Source organism: Contarinia nasturtii, unplaced genomic scaffold, assembly GCF_009176525.2.
Source record: "Contarinia nasturtii isolate CC-2019 unplaced genomic scaffold, AAFC_CNas_1.1 Cnas_scaffold_414, whole genome shotgun sequence".
Classification (NCBI taxonomy): domain Eukaryota; kingdom Metazoa; phylum Arthropoda; class Insecta; order Diptera; family Cecidomyiidae; genus Contarinia; species Contarinia nasturtii.
Genome location: NW_022197768.1, coordinates 4,658,876 through 4,686,724, shown reverse-complemented (window position 1 = coordinate 4,686,724; position 27,849 = coordinate 4,658,876). Strand labels below are relative to the sequence as shown.

General features: G+C 32.5%; 2 protein-coding genes across 4 annotated transcripts; one reads left to right on the top strand and one right to left on the bottom strand.

Annotated features, from left to right (window-relative positions):
• The first annotated feature begins 7,143 nt into the window (after positions 1–7,143).
• Positions 7,144–9,201, top strand: LOC116338653 (Y-box-binding protein 1-like). Of its 2 annotated transcripts, none has more exons than XM_031764060.1 (3): positions 7,144–7,444; positions 7,671–8,064; positions 8,185–9,201. In XM_031764060.1, exons 2-3 carry the CDS (start codon positions 7,742–7,744, stop codon positions 8,708–8,710), a joined length of 849 nt encoding a protein of 282 aa, XP_031619920.1. In that variant the 5' UTR covers positions 7,144–7,444; positions 7,671–7,741; the 3' UTR covers positions 8,711–9,201. The 2 variants fall into 2 exon arrangements, with proteins under 2 accessions (XP_031619920.1, XP_031619921.1); XM_031764061.1 differs by having other exon boundaries at positions 7,144–7,453.
• A 6,162-nt stretch (positions 9,202–15,363) lies between these two features.
• Positions 15,364–27,602, bottom strand: LOC116338505 (14-3-3 protein zeta). Of its 2 annotated transcripts, none has more exons than XM_031763821.1 (6): positions 27,466–27,602; positions 18,853–19,197; positions 18,307–18,433; positions 18,078–18,201; positions 17,715–17,878; positions 15,364–15,571 (listed from the first exon to the last, which is right to left on the bottom strand). In XM_031763821.1, exons 2-6 carry the CDS (start codon positions 19,026–19,028, stop codon positions 15,416–15,418), a joined length of 747 nt encoding a protein of 248 aa, XP_031619681.1. In that variant the 5' UTR covers positions 19,029–19,197; positions 27,466–27,602; the 3' UTR covers positions 15,364–15,415. The 2 variants fall into 2 exon arrangements, with proteins under 2 accessions (XP_031619681.1, XP_031619682.1); XM_031763822.1 differs by lacking the exon at positions 17,715–17,878 and adding an exon at positions 17,048–17,211.
• Between the last annotated feature and the right edge of the window lie 247 nt (positions 27,603–27,849).

Genomic DNA, 27,849 nt, shown 5'->3' with positions numbered 1-27,849 from the left:
TTAACACTTTGATGCAGCTCAATATTTAAAACTTCATCGTTCGCGCATATTCAAAAGCAAGTCTCGTCTCTCGTGCTCGCATTCACTGCCCATTCATTGTTCAAAACTCTCGTTTGAAACAAACAAAAGCCAAGCAAATGAACTCGGCTTTCGAATACAATGGAATGCTGCTCTATTGCTACTGAAACTTTATTGTTGTACACTCATACATAGTGTACGAATTGTTTGTTACTGGTTTTTTTCTTCTCGCTCTTCTCTCAATTCAGTGGTCGATTCAAATCTAAAAAGAAAAAGCAGCTAATAAAACAAAAAAAAAACACGTAATACAAAGTACCGGTGTGCAATGAGATCGCGGTCAGATCGAATGGGTTAACACTGTTTGTCGATATGAGAAACAATTACGACACGGTCACAATTCGCCCCAAAATATCAACACACACACACACATTATTGATTGTATAAATATAACTTACATCTGTTTTTATTGCAAAAAATAATGGGTTTGTTCGAATGTTAAGACCATCATTCAAAAATAATAGTTGTTGGTATTTTTTGGGTGAAAATAAAACCATTTTCAGTTATTCAAGTAATAAAAAAACACACGAGCTTGAACACAATCGCAATTATCATCCGCTTTTTGGATGCATCTCAATGATTACCGTTTCGCTCGGAGACTCCGGATCATTTACATAAAATCAAACACATCTTCGAAATAAATGTTGTATTTGATGTGCATGCCCACTGGATGTCTATTAAATGAAGGTCGCTTATTGATAGTGTCATCTATGATATGGCGAATTACGATGCTTGCTACGACCTTACTTATAGCCGACACTGGCTACCCAATTACCGTAATTTCTAATCGCTCAATTCTTCAAAATGCCATCACTTTCTGATGTAATGATGACTATTACATTTCATGAATGATGAGCAAGAGTCGTTTTTCCCTTGCATAATGACAGGCGTTTTCGTTAGAGCAAATGTTTGTGTGACTTACAAAATGAAAAAGCGAAAAACTTTCAAAAAAGCATATTGAAAAGCTTAACCTAAAGCTATTTCTGCTCAATGCTTAAAAGCCAAATGATGCTTTTGGAGCACATCAAATGTTAATCACAGAGGGAATATGCATATTTACATCATGTTTTTTAATACAATCGACTTCAATCTACAGCATCCTTCTATTTTAAGTCGATGTATGAAATGACGTTTTTTCGGCGTTATCACGCATGGAACAAAAACAAGACGATACTTTTTTAAATTAAGATTCAGATTCAGACAAAAAGATATCAAATGACAAAAGACATTTACGTAAAAGTAGAACATTGGAATTGCGTCATTCATTGCGCGATATATCGTTGCATATCATTAAAAAAAACTACATGTTGTCGGTTGTCATTCAACTTGAGATGTTTACTATCATTATATACTTTATAACATTGAAAGTGAAATAAATCTTGTGGTTTTAATTAATGTGAAAATGGGAAGTTCTCTGGTAAAGACCTTTTGTCAAGCTCAAATGATAGCTTTCTATCTTTTGACATTCATCATTTCGTTTGACGTTGAAAAAAAAACCGGTAGCTCTTTGATTTTATACATTAACAAAAATTATGTAAGCACAATTTTACGAAAACTGAAAAAAGAGAAGAAAATAAATAAAAATGCGCAATTAACGGGAAAATTGAACCGTAAATTCAAAATGCATCTTACGCATATATGTAGAAAATAAAATAAGATGCAACGGACTGACGATGCCACATTATTGAAGTGTATATATAAAATGATAAGTATGCCGTGCCATTATTCCGAGTTGTATTTCCTGCTCGAAGTGAGAGCGAGAGACAGAAAGGGAAAGAGAGAAAAAAGTGGTTGCGAAAACCGCTGAACACAGATTGGCATCATCAATTTCATCATCTAGTAGTTTCTGCATCATTCGAACTACGGAAGTTACATTGGAACTTATAGCTCTCTGTTGTCCAATAAAAATGATTTGATACGTGCTTTGAAACGAAAATGTCGATTGCAAAATCTCGTCAGCCCGAAATCTCGTTCAATTTTTCGTTTTTATCGAAAAATCATTGCCGGAATTCAATCAGATTTCCTTCGGTATTTACATTAAACTGCAATGCAGTTAAATCGATTTTTGATTGGGGGCTGCACTCATCATTCAGGTTTTGGTGCACACCAATCGGCATCGGTAAAAATAAACAAGAGCAGTGCGTTACCCTCGAATGAAAATTCGTTTCGAAAGTCAAAAGGAGAAAAATGACGAGTCACCAGTTTTGTTTATCTGTATCAAAACGTAATACGGTTTCGCGATCACGAATGGCTATACATCTTTATCAATATATACATAACAATATGCGTTCGTCGCAAAGCAATCCGCTAATCACTATTATTATGTAGGAAACAAAAAGGAAAGTGTTTTTTTTTTCTTCTAGTTTATAGTGGTAAACTTGCTAATATGAAGTTGTGTACTACAACTCGACAAGATGGAAAATCATATACACACATACACCATGCTAATGCCAAATTGTATTTGATCTTGTTCGTAACCGGTTTCTGTTTCATTCGATTGATAAGTTAGCTCATAAAACTGTTTGATGTACGTGCAACTTTAACGAAGCAGAAGAAGAAGAAAATCGCACGAAAAAAACAAATAAAAAAAATGCAAAACAAAACACTAATCAGACATCGCGTTTAACTTATTTAACCGAGTTTACATGGTTAGAAGAAACAAAAAAGATGAAAAAAAAATGTGCGACAAAACGGAACGAAATGAAATGCCGAAATCTTGGGCGAATACATGCGACTAAATTATTTTGTTAATACTCACGCACTCTAAATGATTTTGCCAAATTTATGCAACCGCGATTTTCATTTTTTCGTTGGGTAAGATCATCAAGTCTATTCATCTATTTATGCGTTTAATGTGCGTTTGAATCGCACAAAATTAAAAAGCACACATTATTTAACATGATTTATTTTGATTCGCAAAGAGAACTGGTGTAGAGAAAGAGCAAAAAAAAAAATTATGACATCCAACGGAACAAACTTTGCTACTTTCTCTCTTGAAACAATTTGCGCTGTGTGTTTGATGGTGTTGTTACTTTTTTCGAGAAAAAAAAATTGTTATAAAGTGAAAAAAAATCGGTTGATATGAAAAACAAGTTTTTTTAGTGCTTAATCCAACTTTATGAGGTGAATAGAGCCATCGGTTCCATATGGAAACTTCTCGAGATGCACATTTAATTTACATTAGTAATTACAGGGTTCACGCAAAACAACATAACACATAACCTATGCCATTAAAACAATTTTGTCTGAGTTTTATGACTTAATTTTTTGCTCACTGTCTATTTCTCTGCGTTTTTGAACAATGTGTAGAGCGATACATTTTTAAATATTTGACTTTGTTTTATTCAAACGACGGGGAAAAAGTCCACACACTATCTACACATATTTCATTTCACCGTCCATTTATACGGAATTATCTCCGATCTTTTTTTTTGGCAATGCAAAGTTGTTGTTTTCAAATTGGTTTTCTATTTCGAAACAAAGAGAAAATAATTTTCCAATTGTAATGAAAGAGAGAAAAAGAGAGAGATTGAGTGAGGAGAGAGGAGAGAGGAAAAAAAGAGAAAACCTAATGTAATCTGATTCTGATTAAGTTATATTCTTTCCTTGTAATCATGTCAATCATTGACACCAAGAAACAAGGAAACCTTACAGTGGCACAATGCTGGAGAATAGGTGAATCAACTCAACCTTGAACTAGAAATACCATACTCGTAAGATGAAATCTCATAAGACCGTGCTCACACACACGCACACATACAATTAAGCGAAACAAAACAAAACAATAAGCAAACACACAAATGTAATTTAAAACTTTGACCGATCCGTTTTCTCTTTATTTCTTTCATTTTTTTTCTCATTTTGTTTTGATTGAAGAGAAATTTCACATTTTACTGATTGTGATTAACATTTTGAACTAGTTAATATCTTTGATATGCATATTATTTTTTACCTAAATAATTCCTAATTCGTTAATGAAAATAAAAACAACCACAAATAAGAAGAAAAACCATGTCAATTGATTTGACAATAATGTTAAATGTGTAATGCCTCTTGTTTCATTCCTTAAAAAATAGTGTTTCTTTAAAATTAAAACGTGCTGCCAATATTATGATTTATCAAGCAAACATCGCCGAAAAATAAATTATGTTAGTGCCGGTTTTTGTTGTTTGTTTGTTTTTGTGTGTTTTATTAATCTGTTTAATTTTTGTGCATCTCTTTGTTTGCCTCACGTGACACGCCAATTCAATAGAATACGGGACGAATTTTTTTCTTCTTTGCGTAACTTTTGGCCCATGAATGGTCATCTTGGATCAAATGATGATGATGATGGTTGGTCTTTAGTTTGACTGGAATATGAATCGTTTTTACAACGGTCTTTGTATGGAAATGAGTATGATGCTTGACAGGAACATGAATTCGAATTCTAATGAAAGGAAGAGAAAACACACAAACACAAAACAAAACAAAAAAGATGTAAATAGAGCACAATTATTTAGAAAAAATTATGGTATTTCCTTACTTAGATGTGCTGGCAAAGGTGTCATTGGCGAAAAATGTTACCAAAAGCATCGTTACAGCGATACAGGAAAACACCTGCAAATAATAAATCAAGTTCACTTTATCCAAATCAATGCCGAAATAATCAAAATTTGCTCTCTCAGAAACACAGTCATCAAGACACACACATGTGTAACAATTAAAAGCGATCAATTTTAACCGATTTTAAATATGTACGTGAAGCTTTTATTGCGACACATCGGATACACACACATAATCACACTGATAACTACTGAAATCACTTACAAATTTGTTGATGAGTGTCATTTTTGCGTATGCTCTTTTTTTAAATCAAAACTGTCAATATCTTTGAATATACGAAATTTAACCGATAGAAGAAAAAAAACCAAAAGAAAATGACCACGATGAGTATAAAAACATTCAATAGTCGATCTATGTAATTTTGAAATTGTTCGTTCTATTTGAATTTAAAAAAAAAAAATGTTTTCAACGGTTTATGAGGAGTGATACTGTTTTATAGCAAAATGTGTAACGATCAAAGTAATTGTGAGCGATCGTTTTGAGTGATGCTCCTTTAAATATATACCACAACCGCTTGACTTGTACCCAAGAAACTATAGATATCACTTCGTATGTGAACGATATACACGCGAAAGCAAGACAAATAGATAGGAATTCAAAAATGTATACACAACACATGTGGGGTAGATGGACAATTTTCCATTTCTTTTACGTACTTTGTTTATGCAAAACAAAGAAAACAGCGACGACGTGATGCTCATAAGTAGAGAAGAAGAAAAAACACAAGCGGCGGCAACATGCATGAAGACACACATCAGTGAGAGTAATAAAATAAACACAACACATTTAAAACAAAGATGTGCGCACAGTGAACATATATGAATTGATACGAATCACAAATTGAAGCGCAAGCAACAACAACAACAACAAAGCACGTATAATATATGCATTACCTATCTAACCTACCTAACTGTCTGATCTATAAAAATCGAAATAGCAAAAAAAAAAAAAAACAGAACTAAATTGTGGCGTAACGAAAGTGATCTGCTTTGGATTATTATTTTGTTCAAATCAAAATGTGAGAATGTGCAATGTGCGTCTGCAGGAAACCCCACGAGTGGAACGCGCATTTAGAATGCATTTTATTGGTAAACAATCACAAACGCCATTAATACAAAGGTATAAAATTTCAGATGAAAATGAAATAAAAAAGAAACTAAAAGTAATAATATGGTCATTTTTACATACGGACATAAATCATAGGCCTATCTCGAGCGTTTGGTTTTGTTTCATTGAATTGATGGATGCACACGGTACATGATTAACAAACAAATTTATTGAATGCTTATAATCTATCATACGATGTGATGAAATTCTGCGAAGTGCATGGCAAAGGTATAGGATGATGTGATTTTTATTTGATTTGTTTGCAAACATCGTGCGTATTCAATTCGACCGAGCGAACAAAAAAGGAAATGTTTTATAGCGGAAGCTATACGTAAGTAATCATCTATATTTTTTGATTGTACCATCCAGTGTGCACGGTGTGTGCAACAAGTTAGTTTTGTTTTGATGCATTTGGTGTATTTTACTGTTATACCGTATTGATGTACCTTACTTGTATGAATATAATTTGCTATATACAGATTGAATTTTGCTCAGTTATAATTATTTTCGAGAATTGTACAAATTTAAATAAGCAAAAAAAATGAAAATAATCTATTGCAATCATTTCCATTTCAGATGGTCTTTCGTTGTAATTGTTTCGAATTTTTCAAATTTTCCGTTATATCTGCTGCATTCAGTCATCATTGTTCGGCATGTCCACCTTAAGCAAAAAATTTTTTTATTTTGGAACTATGAAGTGAACGAAGCAAAACGTCGAGCCGAATTGACGGTGACGAACACGTCCATACACTATATGCTTTAATATATATTGCATTTTGGTAGCGGTCTTGCTTAGTCGTGCACATTTTTTCAGACTCGTCTGCTCTGCTTTGCACGTGTGGTTGTGTCATCATTTTTTTTTTATTCTTGTGCTTTTGTTGTTTTTGTTGTTGTTGCAGACTTCTTTTGCACACATACATACAAAGGGACAACAACATTGAACAAGTGCAATGCAATGTACATGTGTCGTCGAGAACCCGAATTAACAGCCGAACGGCAAAAAAAAATCACACAAAAAGACAAGGAGACTCTTTCTCACTCGCATAGAATCCAAAGACGAGGTCTATTGCAGTCTTTGTTCTGGCTGCGCGCGGTAAGTTGAAATTGAAAGTATGTGTTTGTATCCATGTAAATATACACCATCATACGGAATAATACGGACTCATATGTATATATTCCCTTTGTACGATCCAGTGCGCGCTACTGCGTTTATCAGTTCATTCGCTTTATGGTTATATTGATGGTGTGTGTGTATGTATGTATGTGCGTGTAATAATGACGAACGCATACACACTGGTAACTGACACACATTTGGCACATCCTTGTTAAACATATACGAATACATATTTTTTTTCATGAGGAACACCAATACATGCATAGCGCGCATTGCAAAATTTCGATTGATTGACTTGAGAATAAAGAGATATTCAAGCCAGTGTACAGGCGAACAACAAATAAAGAAAACGGTGAAATAATTTGGAAATTAAGAAAACGACAAATCTAAACCATAATCTAACCAAATAAAGGCGATTTTTTAGACTTGCATTGTGGGTTAAATCCCTATATGCATTGGCCTAGATTCGTTATTTGAAACGTTCACAAAAAACCAGTGAAAATAATAGTAAACAATCAAAAAAATTCTCTGTACCCATCGGACAAAGTGAGTGAGGTGAATTTGTAAACACATTGTCTAGTTGTTTTTTTGTCTGCTCTTCTGTGTTTGTTTGAATCGCCACGCATCGAACAAAGAAAGTTGAAAGTAGCATGTGCATTGAATTTCATTTTAAACCCTCTTATGTCTCATAGTTTGAATTAGATATCCAAAGCATTAATTTATGTTGTTGTTGTTGTTTTATTTGTCTTTTGTCTCCTTCGTCATTGCATAGATACTGCTGAACACATCAAGGGGGAAACACAATTATTATTTTTTCCTTAAAACGATAAAACAAGGGAAACCATGTCAGATTTAATTGATCGCGCAAATGGACAGTCAACAACGACGACGGCTAAATCAAACAGAGTTTCCGGTGTCGTAAAATTCTACAGTGTTCAAAAATGCTACGGTTTCATAAAAAGAGATGATACAAAGGAATATGTGTTTGTCCATAGCAAATCCATAACTGGCAAGAATGAACGACGTGTTACACGTTCGCTGGCCAAAGGAGAGCATGTTGAATTCGATGTCGTTATGAGCGACAGATCGCCGGAAGCAATCAATGTGACGGGTTTGAAACATGGTCCGGTTCTTGGTTCGGAATATGCATTGATTACGATGCAATGGTAAATATTTTTTTTTAATTATAATTTCTTTTTTTACATAATAATCGTTCGTATATTAAAATTATAATTTTACTCTTCAATTTTCTCATATGTAATCGGGGCGAACAAAAAAAAAAACAGGCATCAATACGATGCATATAAACAACAACTACTTCGAATCGATGGCATTTCATCACGCGAAAAGAGTCCGCGTGCTCGTCGTTTCTTCCATCGTCGACAGCCAAGAGATATGGATCACAGCGGTAGAAATGGTGGTATACGAAACGACCGCGGTTTTCGTCGTCGACGGCCAGCTGCTGAAAATGTATCAAATCAATCTAATCAAGAGCAAAATATCGAAAATTCCGAAAATAAGCAAAAACCACGTCGACGTTATAATCGTAATCGTAAATCGAAGAATAATAACACCACAGAACAGAGCAAAGATGATGCAAATACCGAATCACTGCTCACTGAATCCAATCTAACGACATTGCTGTCCGAACTAAATATGGGCAATCAAACATTGAACACTGCCAACAGTACTTCATCGGAATCAATGGATTTTGAAAAAATCAATAGGGAAGACACAGACACCAATTTATGTGGCATTTCATTAACATCCGCTTCAAGCCGTCTTGCTGCCTCCTTCAACAAAGGAAATTAATTTTCATTTTCGTTTCGTTCATTTCCACATAATAAGTGCATCTACCACAAATCACTACACTGTAATTTGTTTTACCTTTCTGGAATCTCGTTCAACGCTCATCCACACAGGACATTTCCACGATTCAATAGACGAATAGATCTAATTTGCTTTTTTTTTAAAACAAAAGAAGTTATTGTTTAATTTTCATGTTCTACAACATTTTTGTATTTTACAACAAAAATGAATGAAAATCACTGCGTTAAGACCTATTAAATAGGTTTCCCGTTTTTAATGATGTTGATTTAATCAAAATGAAGAGAGAGAAAAAAACAAAGACCATTCTTCCTTTTTTTCTGCGAAATACTTTATAATACCGGTTAATTACTTTTACGACATAATAAAACACACTGAAAAAAAAGAAAAAGAAAATAGAAGTTACGGTTCGATCGATTTTAAGTTTCCAATTATGTTAACAAGTCTTAGGTTTACAAACAAAAAAAACATTCGACTAATAAAATTTGCGATAATTTTTTCTTATATATTTTTTACAAAAAATATGGTTTTCACTTTTTCTAGGCTAAACAAAAATGTAACGATTTTAGTACATTTTACCGTTGAAAAATTTAATGTTTTGACCCATTTTGGTGGTCATTTTCGTGTCAAATGGAACGGAAATTATGTGCATTCCACGATTTCCAATGGAATTGATCAACTTCATTCACTTCCAATAATATTTCGTTTGGCAACATAATGTGAAAACAACCCAATACCTTATCTTTTAAATTGCAACTGTAACGATTCATTTGTTCATTCACGCTCAAATAAAAAGAAATAAACAATTCATTTGAAAAGAGATTTGAGTAATTTGATTTAACATTCTGCAGAAAAACATTTTTTTATGTCATTTTTTGCATTTATCTTTCTTTCCTTTATGTTTAGAATAACAATTTTGTATTTTCGATTGGCGAGACCAAAAAGGCACTTTTCTTAAAGGATCAGAACTTCACGAAATATTTTGTCGCCTACCGCAAATAAGCAGTTTTGCTCTTGTACCGTTATGCGATTACCATTTCTATTGAAAATATCGAGGGGAGAGTATGTTTTTATTCAGACATTACAATAACATACTCTCTTCTCGATATATTCAATAGAAATGTAGTGCCCAAATTTTACAATCTGCTGACCAACCGGTTAAATAAATTCACCCACGTACTACACTACATAGATCATAAACGAGCGAATCTATGAAATTTGTTGTTGAATCAATCAAATCGGCATACAATAAAAATAGCTCCATAACCAAATAAATCATTTCACTTTAGCAAAAAAAGCTCGTTTTCTTCTTGTTTACTTACCCCATTGACATGTTGTGATTTTCATTATAAGGACGCGAAAGCACGATGATGGAATAAAACAAAGTATGTGTGTACAATTTTTTTTGTATATATTTTATGAATTTCAATTTTTAATTAAAAATGATTTAATTTAAATGTTCTTGTTTTGTTCTCTCCTTGGACTTGGAATTGTATACTTGTTTGTGTATGAATTTATAAATTTATGTACGATTTTTTTTTAAATTTATTCTGCATTTTCAATTCATTTACAATTTGGTTTCTTGTGTGCATCAATGCACATAAAAGCAAACAATGAAATCATTCTAAGTTCGAATATGTTGAATAATTCTTTTTGACTCTATCTTAGTTGTCCTTGATGCATCTCATGAACGTGAGCAGCCACAGTAATAGAATGTCTTACTTTGTTGAAATATATATTGTTGGATGTAAATCTTAATCCTTCAACAAGATTGAATTAAATTGTTTCCACTTCACAATTTATTTGATTGTGTGAATAGAATTGTTGTTGATTCATTTTAATCTAAATGTCATTGTGCAATGCACCAAGAATACTCTCCATTTGAAATTAACGTATGTATATTGTAAATGTAATGTAATGGACTGGTTTATGTTTTCATTTTGTTGTTGTTGTTGTTTTCTATCCACTTCATATAAATAATATATGCATGGGGACTCCTATTAATGGAATTTGCAATGTGAATTGAATTAATAGAGAAATGAACGATTAAAATTACATCATTGTATAATTGGTTGTGTTGTAATCGCGGTAACTCGGTTACACATAGGTATGGGAAAGAACAGGGTATGTGTGTGTTTAATACGTATGTGCGAATTATAGAAAAATGGCAAGAGACATTTCAGGCATATTCTGGAATTGAATATATTTTTTAATGAGAAAAAAGTTACAGACAGATTGAAAAACAACACAATGATGACGGACATTTGTGAATTGAAAAATGTCTGCACTGCATATTGTATTCACACACAAAATATTAGACGAAACAAAAAGAGTTTTCGAAATTCCAATGCAAATGTGCACTTTATATATCCGATAGATAAAAAAAACCGTATACAGTGTATACGATACATATATAAAAAAATTATTTCTCTCCGTTTATTATTTAAAAAAAAAAACTACTCATCGAACCGTGCGATATCAATTAATTTGTGCCTCAAAGAGAAAACAATTAATATGGGGATGACATTTACTGGTTCAAAATTATCTTCAGATGATTCAAATGATGAATGAATAATAATGAGGCAAAAATGAGAAAACTAAAAAAAAAACGAACGATATGACGATTTTATTTGAAATTACATGGAATGAAAGACGATGTGACATCTCCATGTGTCAGCATCATTTTGACTCGATGATTCTGTTGAAATACACTTGGAAAATAAAAAGTCGTTTATTTTATGGGGTCGATTTTACCGTTTAATTCACCTTTTATAAACATTTAAATTGTTTCCATCAATTTTACGAATGAACAACTAAATAGAACGCCCTCCACTTTCATTTTCTTTCTTTCTTTTAAATCTTCGATACAACAAATTGGCATTTCATACATCTCTTAAACAAAACGTCAACGAAGACAGCAAATAAATAATAATAAAAGTCTATGTTTGTTTCTTGTTAAAGTTTGTTTTCTTCTTTCTTTTTTTTTGTTTATTTGTGCGGACAAAGACATTCAGAATGAAAATTGTTCTTCCTTTAATTTCTTTTTTCTTCTGCTTATTTTCATTAAAATTTTTTTCCGTTTTCTTTCTCTCACTCTCCGATTTCGGTTGGTATACATTTCCACAAGTATTGTATAGATTCAACGACGGGAACGAAGGATGCAAGAATGTGAATGAAAACAGCTTTGAATATATTATTGTAACAACGAATATTGTATAAGATTTGAATGCAAAAAATAATTGTTTTCAATTCAGACGTATATAAGTAGTGGTATTTGAGTGAGTCTGTGTTCATATGTGTGGAGCCTTTTTTTAAGTACAACAATACACAGTGATTATATGTATATTTGTTACATATGTAATCACTGTTGAGCAATTTGAAAAGTTTTCGTAAAGTCGTAGAGATTTGCATCGTCGGCGGTCTGAGATTGAGGGAGGAAAAAATATACCAAATCAAATACATACACGACGACTTTAGTGAGCTGCACATCAATACATAAAAACAGAATTATTATTTTTTTTTTCTTAACATTTTTTCCTGCACACATTGAGTTTGCTTTATTTTCCTTTCATATTACAAGAAAAAAGACAGATATATTACACCAAAGTAAAAACATCTTCTCCGGCAGGACATACTGTATATATGAAAGTTTTTAAAATACGATTTTTTTTTTGTTATTTTGTCTTATTTGTTTTTTGGGGGGAGAGGGGAAGAAAGGAATGAAATTAGAATGCACGTTTAATGTATTACATTAACATGTAACGATTGAAACACATAAATAAATTTTGTCATCGAAATCGTGTCAAACATTTGTGATTTCGTATCATGGTTGTTGATCAATAATTTTACCAACAAATAAACCATTTTCCGTTTAAAACTTATTTGGTTTTTATTCATTTGTCTCGTAATAATGCTTCAAAGTTGGCTACATTTCCACCAACTTCACCTGACTTTTGTAGATTTGCTGCCGATGTGTTTGTTTGTTACTTTTTTTTATTCAAAATTATATTTTCTTCTTCTTCTCTTTGTCGGTATTTTGATAAAGCACAAAATTTTACTTTATTTATTAAATTCCCGATTGCATACGAGCAATCAACAAAATGGTCATTCTAACGACTTTTACGTTTTGATTTCGGTTTATCAATTTCATTTAGATGCAAATCAATTTATCAAAACCCATTGAATATCATCCATCCATCAAAATTAATTTTAAAAAATATATATTAAAGCGAGTTCATTTCATGTGACTATTGATGTTGTTATTCTGCTGTTTGCTGCTCTTGATGTTTCTGTGTTCTACACTAAAAGAAAAAAATCTTTGCCTATGTATTTGCTTTTTTATCAACCGCATAATATATATTTTTAAAATTGTTTGATTTTGAGATTGAGAAACGACGATTAAACGTAATATCGTCGATAGCTTTTCGTGCATTGGATAGAAATCTTGTTCTCTTTGAATCTTTTTTCCACTTTCTCACTATCGATTTCTCTTTCTCTCTTTGTATGGTTGTTTTTTTTTTTTTTTTTGATCTTATTAATTACTTATCTGTTTGTTAATTTATGTGAAAAAACTGCTCATATATTTTATGTTTACCGTGATCATAAAATATTTACCCTTCTTCGAATGTTTGTTGGTTGTTCAATATCGCGTTTATCCTCATCATCTTCTTCATTTGAGTGTGTGTATGTGAGTGTTTTATTTTCATCTTTTTTCATTTCTATGTCTGTTCTAGATTTTATTCGCAAACATTTTACGTTTCGTTTTTTGTTTGTTTGTTGGTTACTTCAGTAATCTCTATGCAATGGCTTCGATTTTATTATTGCACATTTTATTTTTTATTTTTTTGTTTTCTCTTAGAAATTGATGAGATTCAAATCAAACTTTGCGAACCAAAGAATTCGACACTAAAACGTGGTACAAAAATCAAAGACATTACGAAATTCCAACAAATTGATTAAAAATTTAAATCATCAATAAAAGACTATAACAAAGAATAAATGATCGACATAGCATATTTGCAGCTTTTTAAAAAAAACATTTCCAAAATAAATCTGAATAACACGATCTGCTCAGCTCATGTAAATACGAAAAAAAATGTCTCATTATTTATTTTACGTTTATTCATGATTGATTTTGGAAATGGAAACGGAAAGCTGTTCGAAAAAAGAGAGAAACGAAAACATTGCTTTCGATTGAGGTAAGAAAATTGAACGAACAAAAAACTCAATTCAAGAAATTTAGCGGAAAATCGTACAAATAAATAAACGAACGAAAGAGACAGACAAAAAAATGATCAAGGAGATGCCAAATTTTCGTACTGATCATGATGAGATATGGAAGAGATATAGATGAATAAATAAAGAAACCCAAAGTATGAATAAAAAAAAAACTCAAACCAAGCGGAGAAATAAATAGCCCAGGATCGATGGATTGAATATAATTTTAGCATTTCTTCTTCTTCTTCTTTAGATTGTTATTGGCGTTTTTTTTTATTTAAATTTGTTTTTGATTCCATTTTTAAATCTTTAAATATTACTTTTAGAGTAATTTTAAGTTGGTATATGGCGCAAAGATTTTACATTTTACAATATATACGCATATATTTTTTTTTGTTTACGGTTGTTATTGTTGCAAGTGTTTTTGATGTTAACAATTTGAATTGCTCAAATACATATTTTTTTGTGTGTTTGTTTTCGTTTATTTTTCATTTCATAATTTTTTAATTCGCTGAAAAATAACAATTTGCTTGACTAAGATCCATTGTATTGATCGAACAAGGATGGAATATGCAAATTTATTCAGTTGTAATTATATAGGATGTTTGAATACCGCGATACAAGCGCGTTCGGCATGTCAAAATTGTCATTAAAATATGCATTTGCTCAATACATGTATATATATTATAGATTTTGCGATTTTTGGAACAAAAGTTGCACTTTATTGAGAGAGAGAGAGAAAAAAAAATAATTAACAGCAGAAAACTTGAGACACCTCAAAGGTTTCGATAAACTATTGTGAATTTTCTGGTTTGTTCTCTGTTCTTCTTTTTTTTTTATTGTAAAAATCGACAATAAAAAATGTATGTATGTCACTTTTTCATCATTTTTTTCTTTCTTTTCGATAATAAAACTGAAGTGAGCATTGCATTCGATAAGGCAATCACTTCAGTTCGGTTAAATAAATTTAAATTGACTAAAAAAAGGGTAGGTACATTAACAAAATAATGGTATAAATTTTTTTTTTAACAAAAAAGAATGGTTATGTTATTTCTTTCCAAATTTCTTGAAAAAAGTCTCATCAATTTGTTTTTTTTGTTTGTATAGTAGAACAAAGTTTCTGCTTGATTTTCAAATTTGCAAAGCGATCAATATTCTTTAAATTGTAAAATACATGTATAAAATTGTTGGATTTTATTTAAATTACTGCTGCTCTCTTGTATTTATTTAGTTGTTGCTGTTTTTTTGCTTTATTTCATCAAACTTTTGGATTTATTCAGTTTGTTTGTTGTTGTTTTATATCTTTCATTCATTCTTTCAATATTTTTTTTTTTTTTGTGATTTAAGACGTTATCGAAATCGTTTTGATTTTTATTTTGTTTTTGTTTATCTTTCATTCTTCATCTTCTTCATTTTTAATATGTGATATTTAAACCTTTTTTTTATTTAATTATTTTTGTTTGGTTGATTTTGTTAGTTTTCGCCGCCTTCTTGAGGCTCATCACCGTCTCCTTGTGTGTCCGACGTCCACAGTGTTAAATTGTCTCTCAACAATTGCATGATGAGTGTTGAATCCTTGTATGAGTCTTCATTCAGCGTGTCCAATTCAGCTATCGCATCGTCGAAAGCCTAGTGTTTTTTTTCGTTTTTCAAAATAGTTTATTTGAGTGTAAAAAAGAAGAAAAAGAAAAATACGGAATGAGTAATCGGTGAACGGTGTAGAAATGCAATCGCACGGGCAACCGTAAGGATACCCATCCGGTGCATTTTCATCGGGGTGGAAGAAAAAATTAGTTTATGAAATAAACTGTTGTAACAATTAGCGAAAATAAAATTAAAAAAAAAAAACAATGTGGAAAAAGAAGAAAAAGCATTCATTTCACAAAAATAGAACATTTTCACGACAGACATACACAATTCAGTTTGGTTGGCTTTGCATAAGGAAGTGCAACACGCAATGGCAATGCAAATACACAAGCAATTCGAGGCGCATCACAAATGACTTTGTATCGCATTGAATATGCATGTCGCATAATTTTCACTGTGAATGCACAAGATAACAGGTTTAAGCAAAGTCATGTGATTAAAATTGCTTTTTTTTCATTCACTGCTTATGCATGCTGCCGTTCAGTATGTTCTATTTGGTGTTTGTTTAAATTTGTTGTTGTTGTTTTCTTTGCTTGCAGTCAGTGTTTCTGACATTCATTCTGTTGTTGTTAGTAAGTTGTTTGCTGCTTCAAAATAATATGGTTGTTTTTTTTAAAAAGGTTGCACACATCTACAAGTTCAAATCAGCATTCATGGCTTCAATAACTACCAAAAGCAAACGATTTATTTATTTTTGTGTCAAAAACAATCACTGGATACTATATTGAATAATAATAAGTAAAGTATCAAGGGGGTATCGACGTCTGCAATCGATATATTTGAGATATATTGGAAATGGACCATTCTCGCATAGATGAGTTAGTGGATGGTAACATTGCATTAGGGGCACAAACATATGGAATTTGTGATATATTATTGTATATATATGTATGTGATTTGAACAGTAAATATTCAATTTTTCAACAAACAATTCAATCGTATGAGACATAAAATTAGAGCGCATGTTCTCTCGCGGATAAGATGCGATTGTTAAGGGATCCCATTTTGCATTGGAAACATATGCATCATCATCATTGCTTGACGTCTATATTGAATTCGATGAGAAAGAGACAAAAAAAAGTACCCACGAACATGAAAAAAAAAATACCACGTACACGACACCAGTTCCATGAATGCAACAAGGGAACGGTTTTGTTAACTTTACACAATGTACGAGACGACAAAAACTCTTGCACTCTTTTTTTACATCTCACCGACTTATTTTATATATTTATTATTATTGTCGGCTGCATTCCATAACTAAGGTTATTTTTGTAATTCGATCAATGTTCAAAAAGAGTTAGAAAATTAAATAAAATTAACGAACAGTCAACACAAAATGCAATTGAAATTAAATTTTGTTGTTTTCTATATTTTGTGTTTATGTGTGTGTGTGTGATGTGAGCGAAAGAAAAAAAAGACAAACGGTTTTTCATTTAAATAAAACTAAACGGTAACCTGTTTAGCCAAATGGCAAGCTCTGGCTGGTGAATTGATAATTTCGTAATAGAAAACGGAAAAGTTGAGAGCTAGTCCCAACCGAATCGGATGAGTTGGTTGCATTTTCGACTTTGATATGTCGAAGGCTTCTTGATAAGCTTTCTGCGAATCCTCAATCACGGCTTTTTTTGTGTGTTTCAGACACGAATTGATAAATTGATACATTTGTGCATGTGTGTATATATTTTTTGTTTTGTTCGTGTATATGTTTCAATTGTTTATGTGTGCCGTTCAAAATAAAACCAACATCGAAAAAAGAAAAAAAAAATTAAAAAGAAAAAAAGAGAATTAATTCACATGAGATTAATACTTTATAAACTATTTGCGGTATTCTAGTTCTTTTGTTTTGGTTTTCTTAATAAATAATTAATTTTTCTTTCTGTTTGAACAATATGGAATGAATTGAATTGGAATGAGGTTGATCATTTAGCCGAAGAGAAGTCTGGTAGAGTGTTTTTTTTTTCATTTTGGTAGCATCTAGCTTTGACTGAGATGAATGTTTAGAACGAAACAAATGTTGCAGCAAACAAAATACGACAGAAGTTAAATGTGACTTTTGATGGTTTCGACGTTTTCCTTCTTTTTCCATTGTTTTAATTTTTCTTTGAATGCTTTGTTTGCTAACCTGTTTAGCCAATTGACAGGCCTTATCGGGTGAGTTCAAAATCTCATAATAGAAGACTGAAAAGTTAAGTGCAAGACCCAATCGAATGGGATGCGTTGGCTGCATTTTGCCTTTGCTAATTTCAAAGGCATCCTGGTATGCGGCTTGAGAATCGTCGACAACCGCTGTTGGTATCAGGTTGGAAAAAGGAAATTTTTTTGCATGTTATTTCAACAGGTATTTAAAAAACAAAAATCTACGGTCGATATTCATCATTTTGCTAATATTTTTTTTTAATTAATTTATAAAATGTCAATATAGGTGATGATATACTAGTAATGCGGGTTGAAAAAAAAAAATGCAAAATAAAAATGATAAACTTACTGTTTCGTGTTTCCCCTGTGGCAACTTCAGCCAAATACCTGTAGTAATCGCCCTTCATTTTAAGGTAGAAGACCTTACTTTCTGGATTACTAGCTTTTGGAATCAAATATTTGTCCAAAAGACCCTGCAAATATTTGTTTGAACATAGAGACAAATGAATGAGAAAAAAAATCAAATCATGAAGAAAAAAGAGTACACATTGATTGCATCAATTCAATCACGCACTTACCAATACTTCATAACAAATTTCTCTAAGTTCCTTTTCAACGCGCTCTCTGTATTCTCGAGCGAGCTGTTGCTTTCTGGCGGAGGCTTCGGTCTTTTGTTCGATTGACGAAATCACTCTCCAAGATGATCTGATTAAATCAAACAACAGAAATGAAAGACGAACTAATGAGTTTCAATTGTGTTACTTTGGTGACATTGTATGATGATGATGTTATAAATTTGTTTAAATAAAAAAAAGTTCGGGTATTTTTTTTTCTTTATCAATGTTGTTAATTTGGACACAATTGACATTTTTATGACATTTGAAACGTGTCTACATACTCCGTTGAAACTCCCACATCAACCACTTGGCTAATGGAGCGAAAGAATTCAATCGAATGCGCTGACATATCATTTATTAACCAGGTTATTGTTGAAGTTTCTATGTTGTACTTTTTTTTTCATTTCTTCTATGTATTACGATCAAATGGCATAGTCAATCTCAGAGTGGTTATGATGGAAATGTATGTTTATTTATTTTATAATTGTGTGGTGGTGAAAGACTTACCGGCGGGCTCCAACGACGTTTTTGTAAGCAACTGAGAGAAGGTTTCGTTCTTCATTTGATAATTCTACGCCGGTTTCTGTAACAGATTTCATTGCTTGCGCCATGTCATCATATCGTTCTGACTGTTCGGCAAGTTTTGCCTTTTGAACCAATTCATCTTTATCAACGGTTGACATTTTGTGTTTTTTATTTGTTTTTGGACTGTATTTATATGAAAAAAATGTGTCAATGTATTTATATTTTGGTCGGACACACCAAAATTTTAATGATACTGCAGTTGCTGTGAGTGTGACTTGAAAAGAAATTGAATTTGGCCTGTTTTATTCAGCGTATGAACTTAAACCCCTGAAAAGAAAATCGGAATAAAAACGACACCGATTAAAAAAAATGTATATCTATATATATTTAAACTAGGATAAAGAAGTGAAAATAAAAGTCAATCGGATGGGAAAGAAACGCGTGGGTTTCGACGATAAAAGCTTTTATATTTCATTTTTTCAGTTCATCGTCAAAATGATGTAAAAAGGCGATGTTAATATGAAGATAGAATAGCATCGTTAGAAGTTTGCTATTTAATTAAATTGCTCAGAATACAATTTTCCGCTTTGACAATTGCAAAAATTGCTAAGAAAAATCCAAACAATTTTCCGCTATTTTTTAGAAAGCGTCGCGAATTCTTCCACAGGATATTACTTTAAACATATACAAACGCCACAAGAACGATTTTCCATCATTGCTTTCATTCGATTTAATGTTCAAATTGGCAAGAAAGCGAAATTATCGCAATATGCCAGGCTTTTCGTTAAAAGCTACTTAAAGACCATGTGATACAACAAAATCATTGTTGTTTTTCTTTTCGTGTGCAATTAAATAAACAGTAAAACTAATAAATCTCATTAGTATTTTGCATAGTGTTGTTCGTTTGTTCACTTATTCAATTGTACAACACAAGCTGCATTATCATGTAATTGTGTTTCTTCATGTTTTGTGTGTACATCGTATATTATTATATTGAGATAGTTACCGTGCGGTTAACCATCAACCCAAGCGAATATATTCAGATGAAAGAGAAAATATGAACGAGTGCGGCACCAACGAATGTGGTCGATTCTTATTCTAGCTAAAAGACATTTTCAATACACCGTTTGACAGAACTTTGTCGTACATATATTTTAGATGTATTTGTGGCAATAAGTACACATTCACACATATACACACACACACTCTGTCCTCACATTTGCCAAACAGTTAACGAACTATAGGCCAAATTACCATGACATTGGGCAGCAAAGTCTTATGCTGCAGAAATATTGTAATTTTGTTATAAATATTGCATATACACAGACATGCATGCATCATACGGCATGTATATCATTTCTATATGTATCGATTATATTTAAAGCAGGTAAAAGCCCATTTTATAAAACATCCATTCGGACATCAGGTATCGGCTAGTATGCAGAATTTTTGCATAAACTATATAGCGGCTTTAATGAATGCACAATTAAATTTTGATCATATTGAAATTTAAATCATATTGAAAGCAGCGAAAGGAAAATGCCCTTTAGGTACACCGTTCAAATGCAATTTTGCATTAAGATCTTAATGAATATGAAATATTGAGGAAAAACACTGTATCAATATGAAGAAAAAAAATTGCAGCACCAACAATCACTTTAGCAAAATGCTTCACACTAAATATTCATTCATAAAACGTTGCGTTCACTTCGTGGAAGTACTATGGCTAAAGATTCAAACTTCCATTCAAATCACTACGCATTTTAATGGCAATTTTCCCTGCCGCCCTGTTTGTTTTCAAATCGATCATTACATCACCGCAAAAAGAAACTAGGCAATCACTTTAAACAACATTGTGATTTTATTGTTTTACTTTATTCAATCATTTTTTTAAAATCACGAATCATTAATTGCATCAAATCCGTAAATTGTAAGCAAATTAATCAATTTTCTATGAAAAATTGCTTAATTTCCATTATTACCAACAATGCACAATTCGCCTAATTCGGCTTACAATTGAGAGGGCAAGTGCGGAAGGGAGAAAGCTTTATATGATTTTAATTCACAATGGATTCGATGCAACGATTCTTACTTCGGGTATTCATATAGTTTACACAGAATCGGCAAATGTCAAAAATCACTGCATATGTATTCTTTTTTTCTCGACACGTTCGTTTCGTTTCGGTTCGAACAACTTCACAAAATGAATGAGAACGCTAACGAAATTGACTCTCTATAATGATAAATAATTTAAAATTGACTGATAAAATATTTTATACGTACAACACATTGAACATTCCTAACTCAACTGATTGTGCAGCATCGATGGCGAATCACAAAAAAAAATTATATGTATATATATATGTTATGTGTATAAGGAAAAAAGCTTAGTGTGTAGACAGCGTAGAAATTAAAAATGAAATACACCAACGAAACAAACAGGGGAAAAAGTTAATTTGTATTCGTTTATATTTTGTGCTTGTGCGTGTATTTCAAAAAGGAGAAAGAGTGCATTTGTGTGTGTCACAGATAGAGAGAGAGAGTGAAAGATATAATTCAAGTACATGCGCTGTCCAAACGTAAAGTACAATATACGCTGCATGTTATGAAAACAATTCAAGATTTTCCATTTTGCGTTGAATTTTCAATTTTCCGCAATATTCATGTCTCTTTTTATGTATGGCTATTGTTCGATATGTACGATTCATATCGTGAAATCTTAAATCATTTTCATACAAAAAAAAAGAGCCAAAACAATTCATAAACATCGGGTGCCGCACACTTTTGTTTCATTCGGTGCTTCGAATTGCGAAGTGGTTTCAAAACGCTCATTACTTGTGAAGAAAAGAACAGGAAAGATGATATGGAAAAAAAATATGCTCCAATAGTCAATAAATCATTTCGGGAAAAAAGTGCGCTTTCTTCGTTCGGATAATGGAATTTGTGGTTGTTGAATTCATTGCCAAAATTACAATAGGTTCCGTCTCGTTCGACACTTTGTCCAAATCATAAAAAAAAGAACTCCATAAGAATCGATGATTTCAAATAGCTTCGTAGCTATTGATGAACGATGGAAAAGAAAATTGAAAATTTAGAAGTTATCGACAACAACGACGACGACAAAAACCGAAACAAAAGCGGTTGGATTCAATATCTTGAATGTGGCCAAGTTGTGTAGACTTGTGTGAATATATCTAAAGCGTTTTGTTATTTCAGCGCATAGCCACATGCAAAATGCACGAGCTTTTAGCATCGCGTGCGCATAAGGAGTGCCTCTCTCACACACTGTGTATGTATTACACACACGACGTTAAGAGTATAAAAAAACTTCTCTCAAACGCTTGTATAATATGCACGTACAATAAATGTGGTACCGTGTTACGAGAGAAGACATGCGGACAGCATACGCATACATAGACAATTTTTGATTTCAATTTCATTCTTTTAAAATGGGTAAATGAATTCAATTTTAATTATTTCTATGATTCTCTTATATTATTTTTTTTCTTCTTTTTTTCGCAACAACATTATATTCAACTGTATCATGTAATACATCATAAATGCATGCATACAATAATTCACCTTTCAAGCTGTTTTCACTAATGAACATGATATCAAGCTCACGCGTGTGTCTCTTATTTTGTATACACTAGGATGAGCAAACTTCAAGTGGTTGGCATGTATTTAATTTGTTTGTTTCGTAATAGAAATAAGTGAATAATTGGCATTTACATTTACAGGATGCACAACGTACACAATTATATTCAATGCGATGAGGAGGCATTTTATGCGTTATTTAAAAAAGGCAACGAAGTACGTGTGAATTTGCTTTCTTTCCTCTGTCTCCAAACGTTATGTTAGATGATTTTGATTTTACCTCATTTATATGTGTGCCACATCATTTGGCTTTGGTTGATTGAAATTCGTACCGGAGGTGGTGAAGGTGTCTCATTAAAATTACCGAAAAGTTTCACTTCGTACATTCGGTCTGATTAATTTAATTTTTGAACGCTATGAAAGCGACAGCTTCTGCGAAAAATTTGTCGTTTTTTTCTCTCGTATGGTTGTGTTCATTCTTATCAAAGCACTAATGTAATTATTTGCGCTTGTGAAGCATATCATTTTATTGACTCTTCTGTTCTTTGCCATTGAACAAATAAATTGGTGAGATAAAAACATCTTCACAACTGGAACGACGACGACGACGAAGACAAAATAATGCCTACGATAAATTAGTTTCGTTTGTCGAAAATTTGATTTACATTTGTGCGCACTTGTTACCTTTAGAGGATGCTTCGATTTCCGTTTAGGTAAACAAGCAATTATATTGACTCCATGCACTATGTGCGTGTGCATCGTTTAAATTGGATCTTATTGCTTAACGATAAGCAGATATTGAGATAGGGCTTGATATGCACCTACAACACATACTCTGTAGCATTGGATCTTTTTTTTTTCTCATGAAGCAAAGAATAGAGATGCCAAAGATTTAAATATGGTGCGAATATGTATAGAAATTAGTTTAAAATAAATCGAATGTATTTCACACAAATTTAAAATGCTGTCATCGGGCTTTGTGTGTGTGTGTGAAGCGCTCGTGATACATGAAGCTAGAAATCGATTTTGCGTTTTATATAATCACATTTGTTGTAACGTGTATTTTACACAAATGCATCATCGATAACCGAATGGGAGTGAAATCCACATGGTGTGTGTATTGATTAGAATCTTCAGTAAACCATGATTTATAAAATAAAAGTTTTTTCATCTGCATAATGAGCACCTAATGAAGTGCAAAATTTAGCAAATTGATTACTAAATAATTTTGATGTGATGGTGCTTATTTCCACAACGACGGCGAATACAATAACACAAAAACGGCCACAACGATGTGTGATGGTGACGACAACGCCATGGATAATCTTTATATTAGTCCTATTTTGATAATTCTATTAAACGATCGACACAGAGAACACACACATTTGTGGCCAAGAATAAGTGGTACGGAGCGAGAATGAGAGATACAGACTTCATATGGGATTTACTGAAATTGTTTCATTACTTTGGATTAAACTAAGTTCCATGAAGATGATGTGCTATAAAAAAATATGCGTGTTTTTGTCGTTAAAGTGACAGTCGAAAATTCTTTATATGGATTAAACTATAAAGACCAGCTCACCCACACGGACTTACACATACACAGAGAGAGAAACGGAGAGAGACATGCACACCTCTTATACATCATCGCACAAATAAACCATTTGAACCAAAACCGAACGCTGAATGTTAAACATGGACATAAGCATGAATCCCATAAAGGTCGTCTTAATTGAATGCGAAATCATTACAATCAAATCTCACGTAGTGGCACAACCGATTCGATATGTCATCATTCTTAGAATGGGACGGAAAAAACGTGCATATTTATTTCGATCGTTTTGACCATCTCGTAGATGTTTTATCAATTCAATTCGAAAATCTTTGCTTATATCGATATAGCATTCCAATGAATTGCAACCCGAAACATAACATATCATATAACCCTATATTTATTAAAATTTAAAGTAAATATTTGCTGAGCCTAGAAAAAAAACACACACATTACACAAACTTTTTAAATTATTATTGCTTTTCTCTCTTTCTCTTTCTCTTGCTCGCTACCTCATTCAGATCACAATGAAAAGAGAGAGAGAGAAAAAATGAAATGAATAAAGTATTAATAAACAAGTTTGTAGAGTCTGTCGCATTGCAAACAACAGTCTAAATGTCGTAATCGGTTCAAAACAACGTTCAACATAGTTGAACGTTCTTTTTTTTTCCTTTACTACGCTGTTTATTTTCTGCGTTCCGATCAATTCTTATGATATGAGCGTAGCAATATATTTTAAAGGAGTATGACTAATCGCACAACATTTCTCGGCATACATGCGCAAGCCGACCAATACACGCTAAATTCAATATTCGTTGCTATCTATTTGGATATCAGCTTTGTTACTATTTAATTCTCTCTTTTTCTCTCTTGTCCACCGATTTTCTGTTCGTCACACCGGATGTCAGTAAAAATGTGAAAACAAGCAATGTCAATTTGAGATTTTCAAACACTGCAAATGATTTGATCCTTTTTTTTACTTTTGTAAATATGCAAAACAAGTTATTCCCACTCAAAAGAAAAGATGCACACTTACTTCACTTTTAGTTAATGTTTCAAATATTTTCAATTTTACAACTTGAACTGGCATATTCTTACGAACAAGTGAAATTTGTTTGGTTGCTTTTTATAGCCGTGTAAAATTGATCGGCGCACCAAAAAGAAAAAAACGCCAGAATTGGCGATGTGATTCATCGTATTTCAATGACATTCACCAAACAATTTGATTCATTTGTATCATTCGCCGAAATTTGATGTCATCCGAGTGAATAAGAAGAGCAAAATAAATGTTGTAGCTCAAATTAATATTGTGACACAATCAATTTTATTTTTTATTGACGAAAATGATGAGACAAAAAAAACATCAACTTTGGAGCAAAGCGAGCATGCAAAAGAGAAATCTATGGACTTCATTTCTGGATCAATTGATACAAAAAAAAATCACAAATGTATTCAGTGATATCACAGGTGTGGTATTTAACTGTGATGAGTAATGTGTGCGATTGACTATATTTGAATCGCCGGAGCGCGCATCGTGATCTCAACAACGTTCATGTGTAGTGGCGGCCCTCTCTTCCTCTCTGCTCTTAAACACTTTGCGCGCATTTTACACGCATTTTTAAATAATTCATTCAGTTAAATCATGCATTCAAGTATTTTTTACTCCATTGTCATTCCATACAATCTTTCTCTTCTCGACTTTTTTCGTCATCGTTCAATTCGCTTTCTCAACCATTGATCTCGAATAAATATTCTTCAATATTTTATTTTCGGCTATATATGTATCGGTGATGAGTGCGCCCATGTGTAGGTTTGTTTGTTCGTGTGTATGTGTGCATTCATCTAAATACAATTGAGTCATTCGTCGGCGACCGTTTCCACTTGGCACACACTTCATTCAATTGGAAGGCGGATATCGCTTCCAAATCTATCGAAAATTATAAATTTTCAAAAAACAAAAAATGCCTGTAATTACGTGTATGCGGTTTTAAATGCAAACTAAATGTGCGACACCACCAACAACAAAAATTCTACTGAAAACGGAATAAAAAAGAACTGCCAACGAGCAAACCGCAGAGAGTAAGTAAAAAGAGCCAAATAAGTGTGCATGAGCGCGCATAACAACGTATGATGTGTGCGTTTTTTTTTCGTTTCGTCTTGTTACCGTAGAAAATTCATCATTACGTAGCCTGTGTCGCGTGTCTGTGTGTCATGCACACACAACTCCAAGTACAGTGATGAAAGCACGGTTACTCTTAGTACACACACTGACTCAGCGAATGGCATGTGATTGTATTGCGTACATCACGTATTTTAACCAACAATATACGACACACGACGTAAAGTTGTATTGCATTACATAAAAAAACGACGACGACGACGATTGAGAAGAGAGAAAAAAAACACACGAAGCAAATAAGCCAAAGAGTATACGAAAAGAATTATTTGTAAAATGGCGGCGGCAACATAGAAACAGTAGACACTCCTATTCTAATTTTATGAGAGTTTAATTGAGACGCAGAGCGCGATTTTTCCAAATGAATTCAGAAATTAATCGAATCCAATGAGATTTCGATTTTTGGCACTTAATGACAAATGAATGTGGTTCTTACATATTTCTATCGTGTGTTGCACACGCACTAAAATATTTTTCCAAATCAACGAGTCTGAGTTTGTGTATGTGTATAAGAGAGAGAGAGAGAGAGAGAGAGAGAGAGCGCTCGCTCGAAAGAGATAGAGAGAAAGTGAATGAGAGAGATTTTAAGAAATCAGGCGAAATAAAAAGAAAATATGTCGGAATAAATGAAATCAGTGCGTTAAACAGAGGCGACGAAGGAAAAGAACAAAAATAGCCAATTGCCGCAGAAAATATCGGCGAATGAAAATGCCTCAGTATGACCGATTCAAAATTACGACGTATTAAAGAGCCGCCACACCGCAAAAAATATATTTCGTACACATTTTTACGCTTTTCATTCTAGCATGTTCGTTCACTCACCTACTCACTCGTACACTTACTCTCTTTTTCTTTCTCTCTTTCTCTCTCTCTCTCTCTCGATCCACCTCGTCATCCGAACAAAATCGTTGTTTATTTGTTCGTAATTGAACAATTTAAATGCATCATAATCATAATTTCAATAGAATGAATCACATTGATATTTCAAAAAAAAAAAAAAAAAAAAAATAAAAAAAAAACAAACAAACAAAAAACCAGTGAATGATCACAAAATAGATTCGTTTTTTTTGTAATATTTGATTTTTTTCTTCGCTTAGCACAACAGCATTTTACCAATATTTCTCTAAATACAATTTTTTTTTCTCGCTTTTATTTGGTTAATTCGTTCGAGTCCTAGAGTTGAAGAACACCAATCGACAAAAACACATTCACTCAAAGACCAATAATTTATATTGATAACGATTATGAAAATGACAATTTAGTTACTTACTTTACGATTCGAAAAGGTTTTACGACTATTTGCAAATGGCACAACCAGTTCTGACTAAAGTGTGTATTAGATTTATTTCGATTAATTGAAAATGACTGAAGAAAATTTTTGTTGATTTTCGGTTTGCAAAAAATAACACTCACAATAAAACGAAAAAAATGAACAAGAAATTTCTGTGTGCTCCGTTTTTTTTTTCAACTTCAGATAGATTTTCAATATGAAATTCAACAATCGCTCTGCAATACGAACGGTATGATACAGCAATGTCGGATACGATGATGGTACTCAATTCAATCAAATGCTTGTGTCGCAGTTTGTTTGTGTATGTATGTGTGTGTGTGTGTGTGTGTGTGTGCGAGAGAGAGAATGTGTAGAAAAATAGAA

Bases quoted from the DNA above. Each gene is read 5' to 3' on its own strand.
- LOC116338653 (XM_031764060.1), top strand. From the start codon at position 7,742: ATGTCAGATTTAATTGATCGCGCAAATGGACAGTCAACAACGACGACG. The intron at 8,065-8,184 runs GTAAATATTTTT...AAAAAAAAACAG, and splicing joins GCATTGATTACGATGCAATG to GCATCAATACGATGCATATA.
- LOC116338505 (XM_031763821.1), bottom strand. From the start codon at position 19,028: ATGTCAACCGTTGATAAAGATGAATTGGTTCAAAAGGCAAAACTTGCC. The intron at 18,434-18,852 runs GTAAGTCTTTCA...TGATTTAATCAG, and splicing joins AACGTCGTTGGAGCCCGCCG to ATCATCTTGGAGAGTGATTT. The intron at 15,572-17,714 runs GTTAGCAAACAA...AAAAAACACTAG, and splicing joins CCTGTCAATTGGCTAAACAG to GCTTTCGACGATGCGATAGC.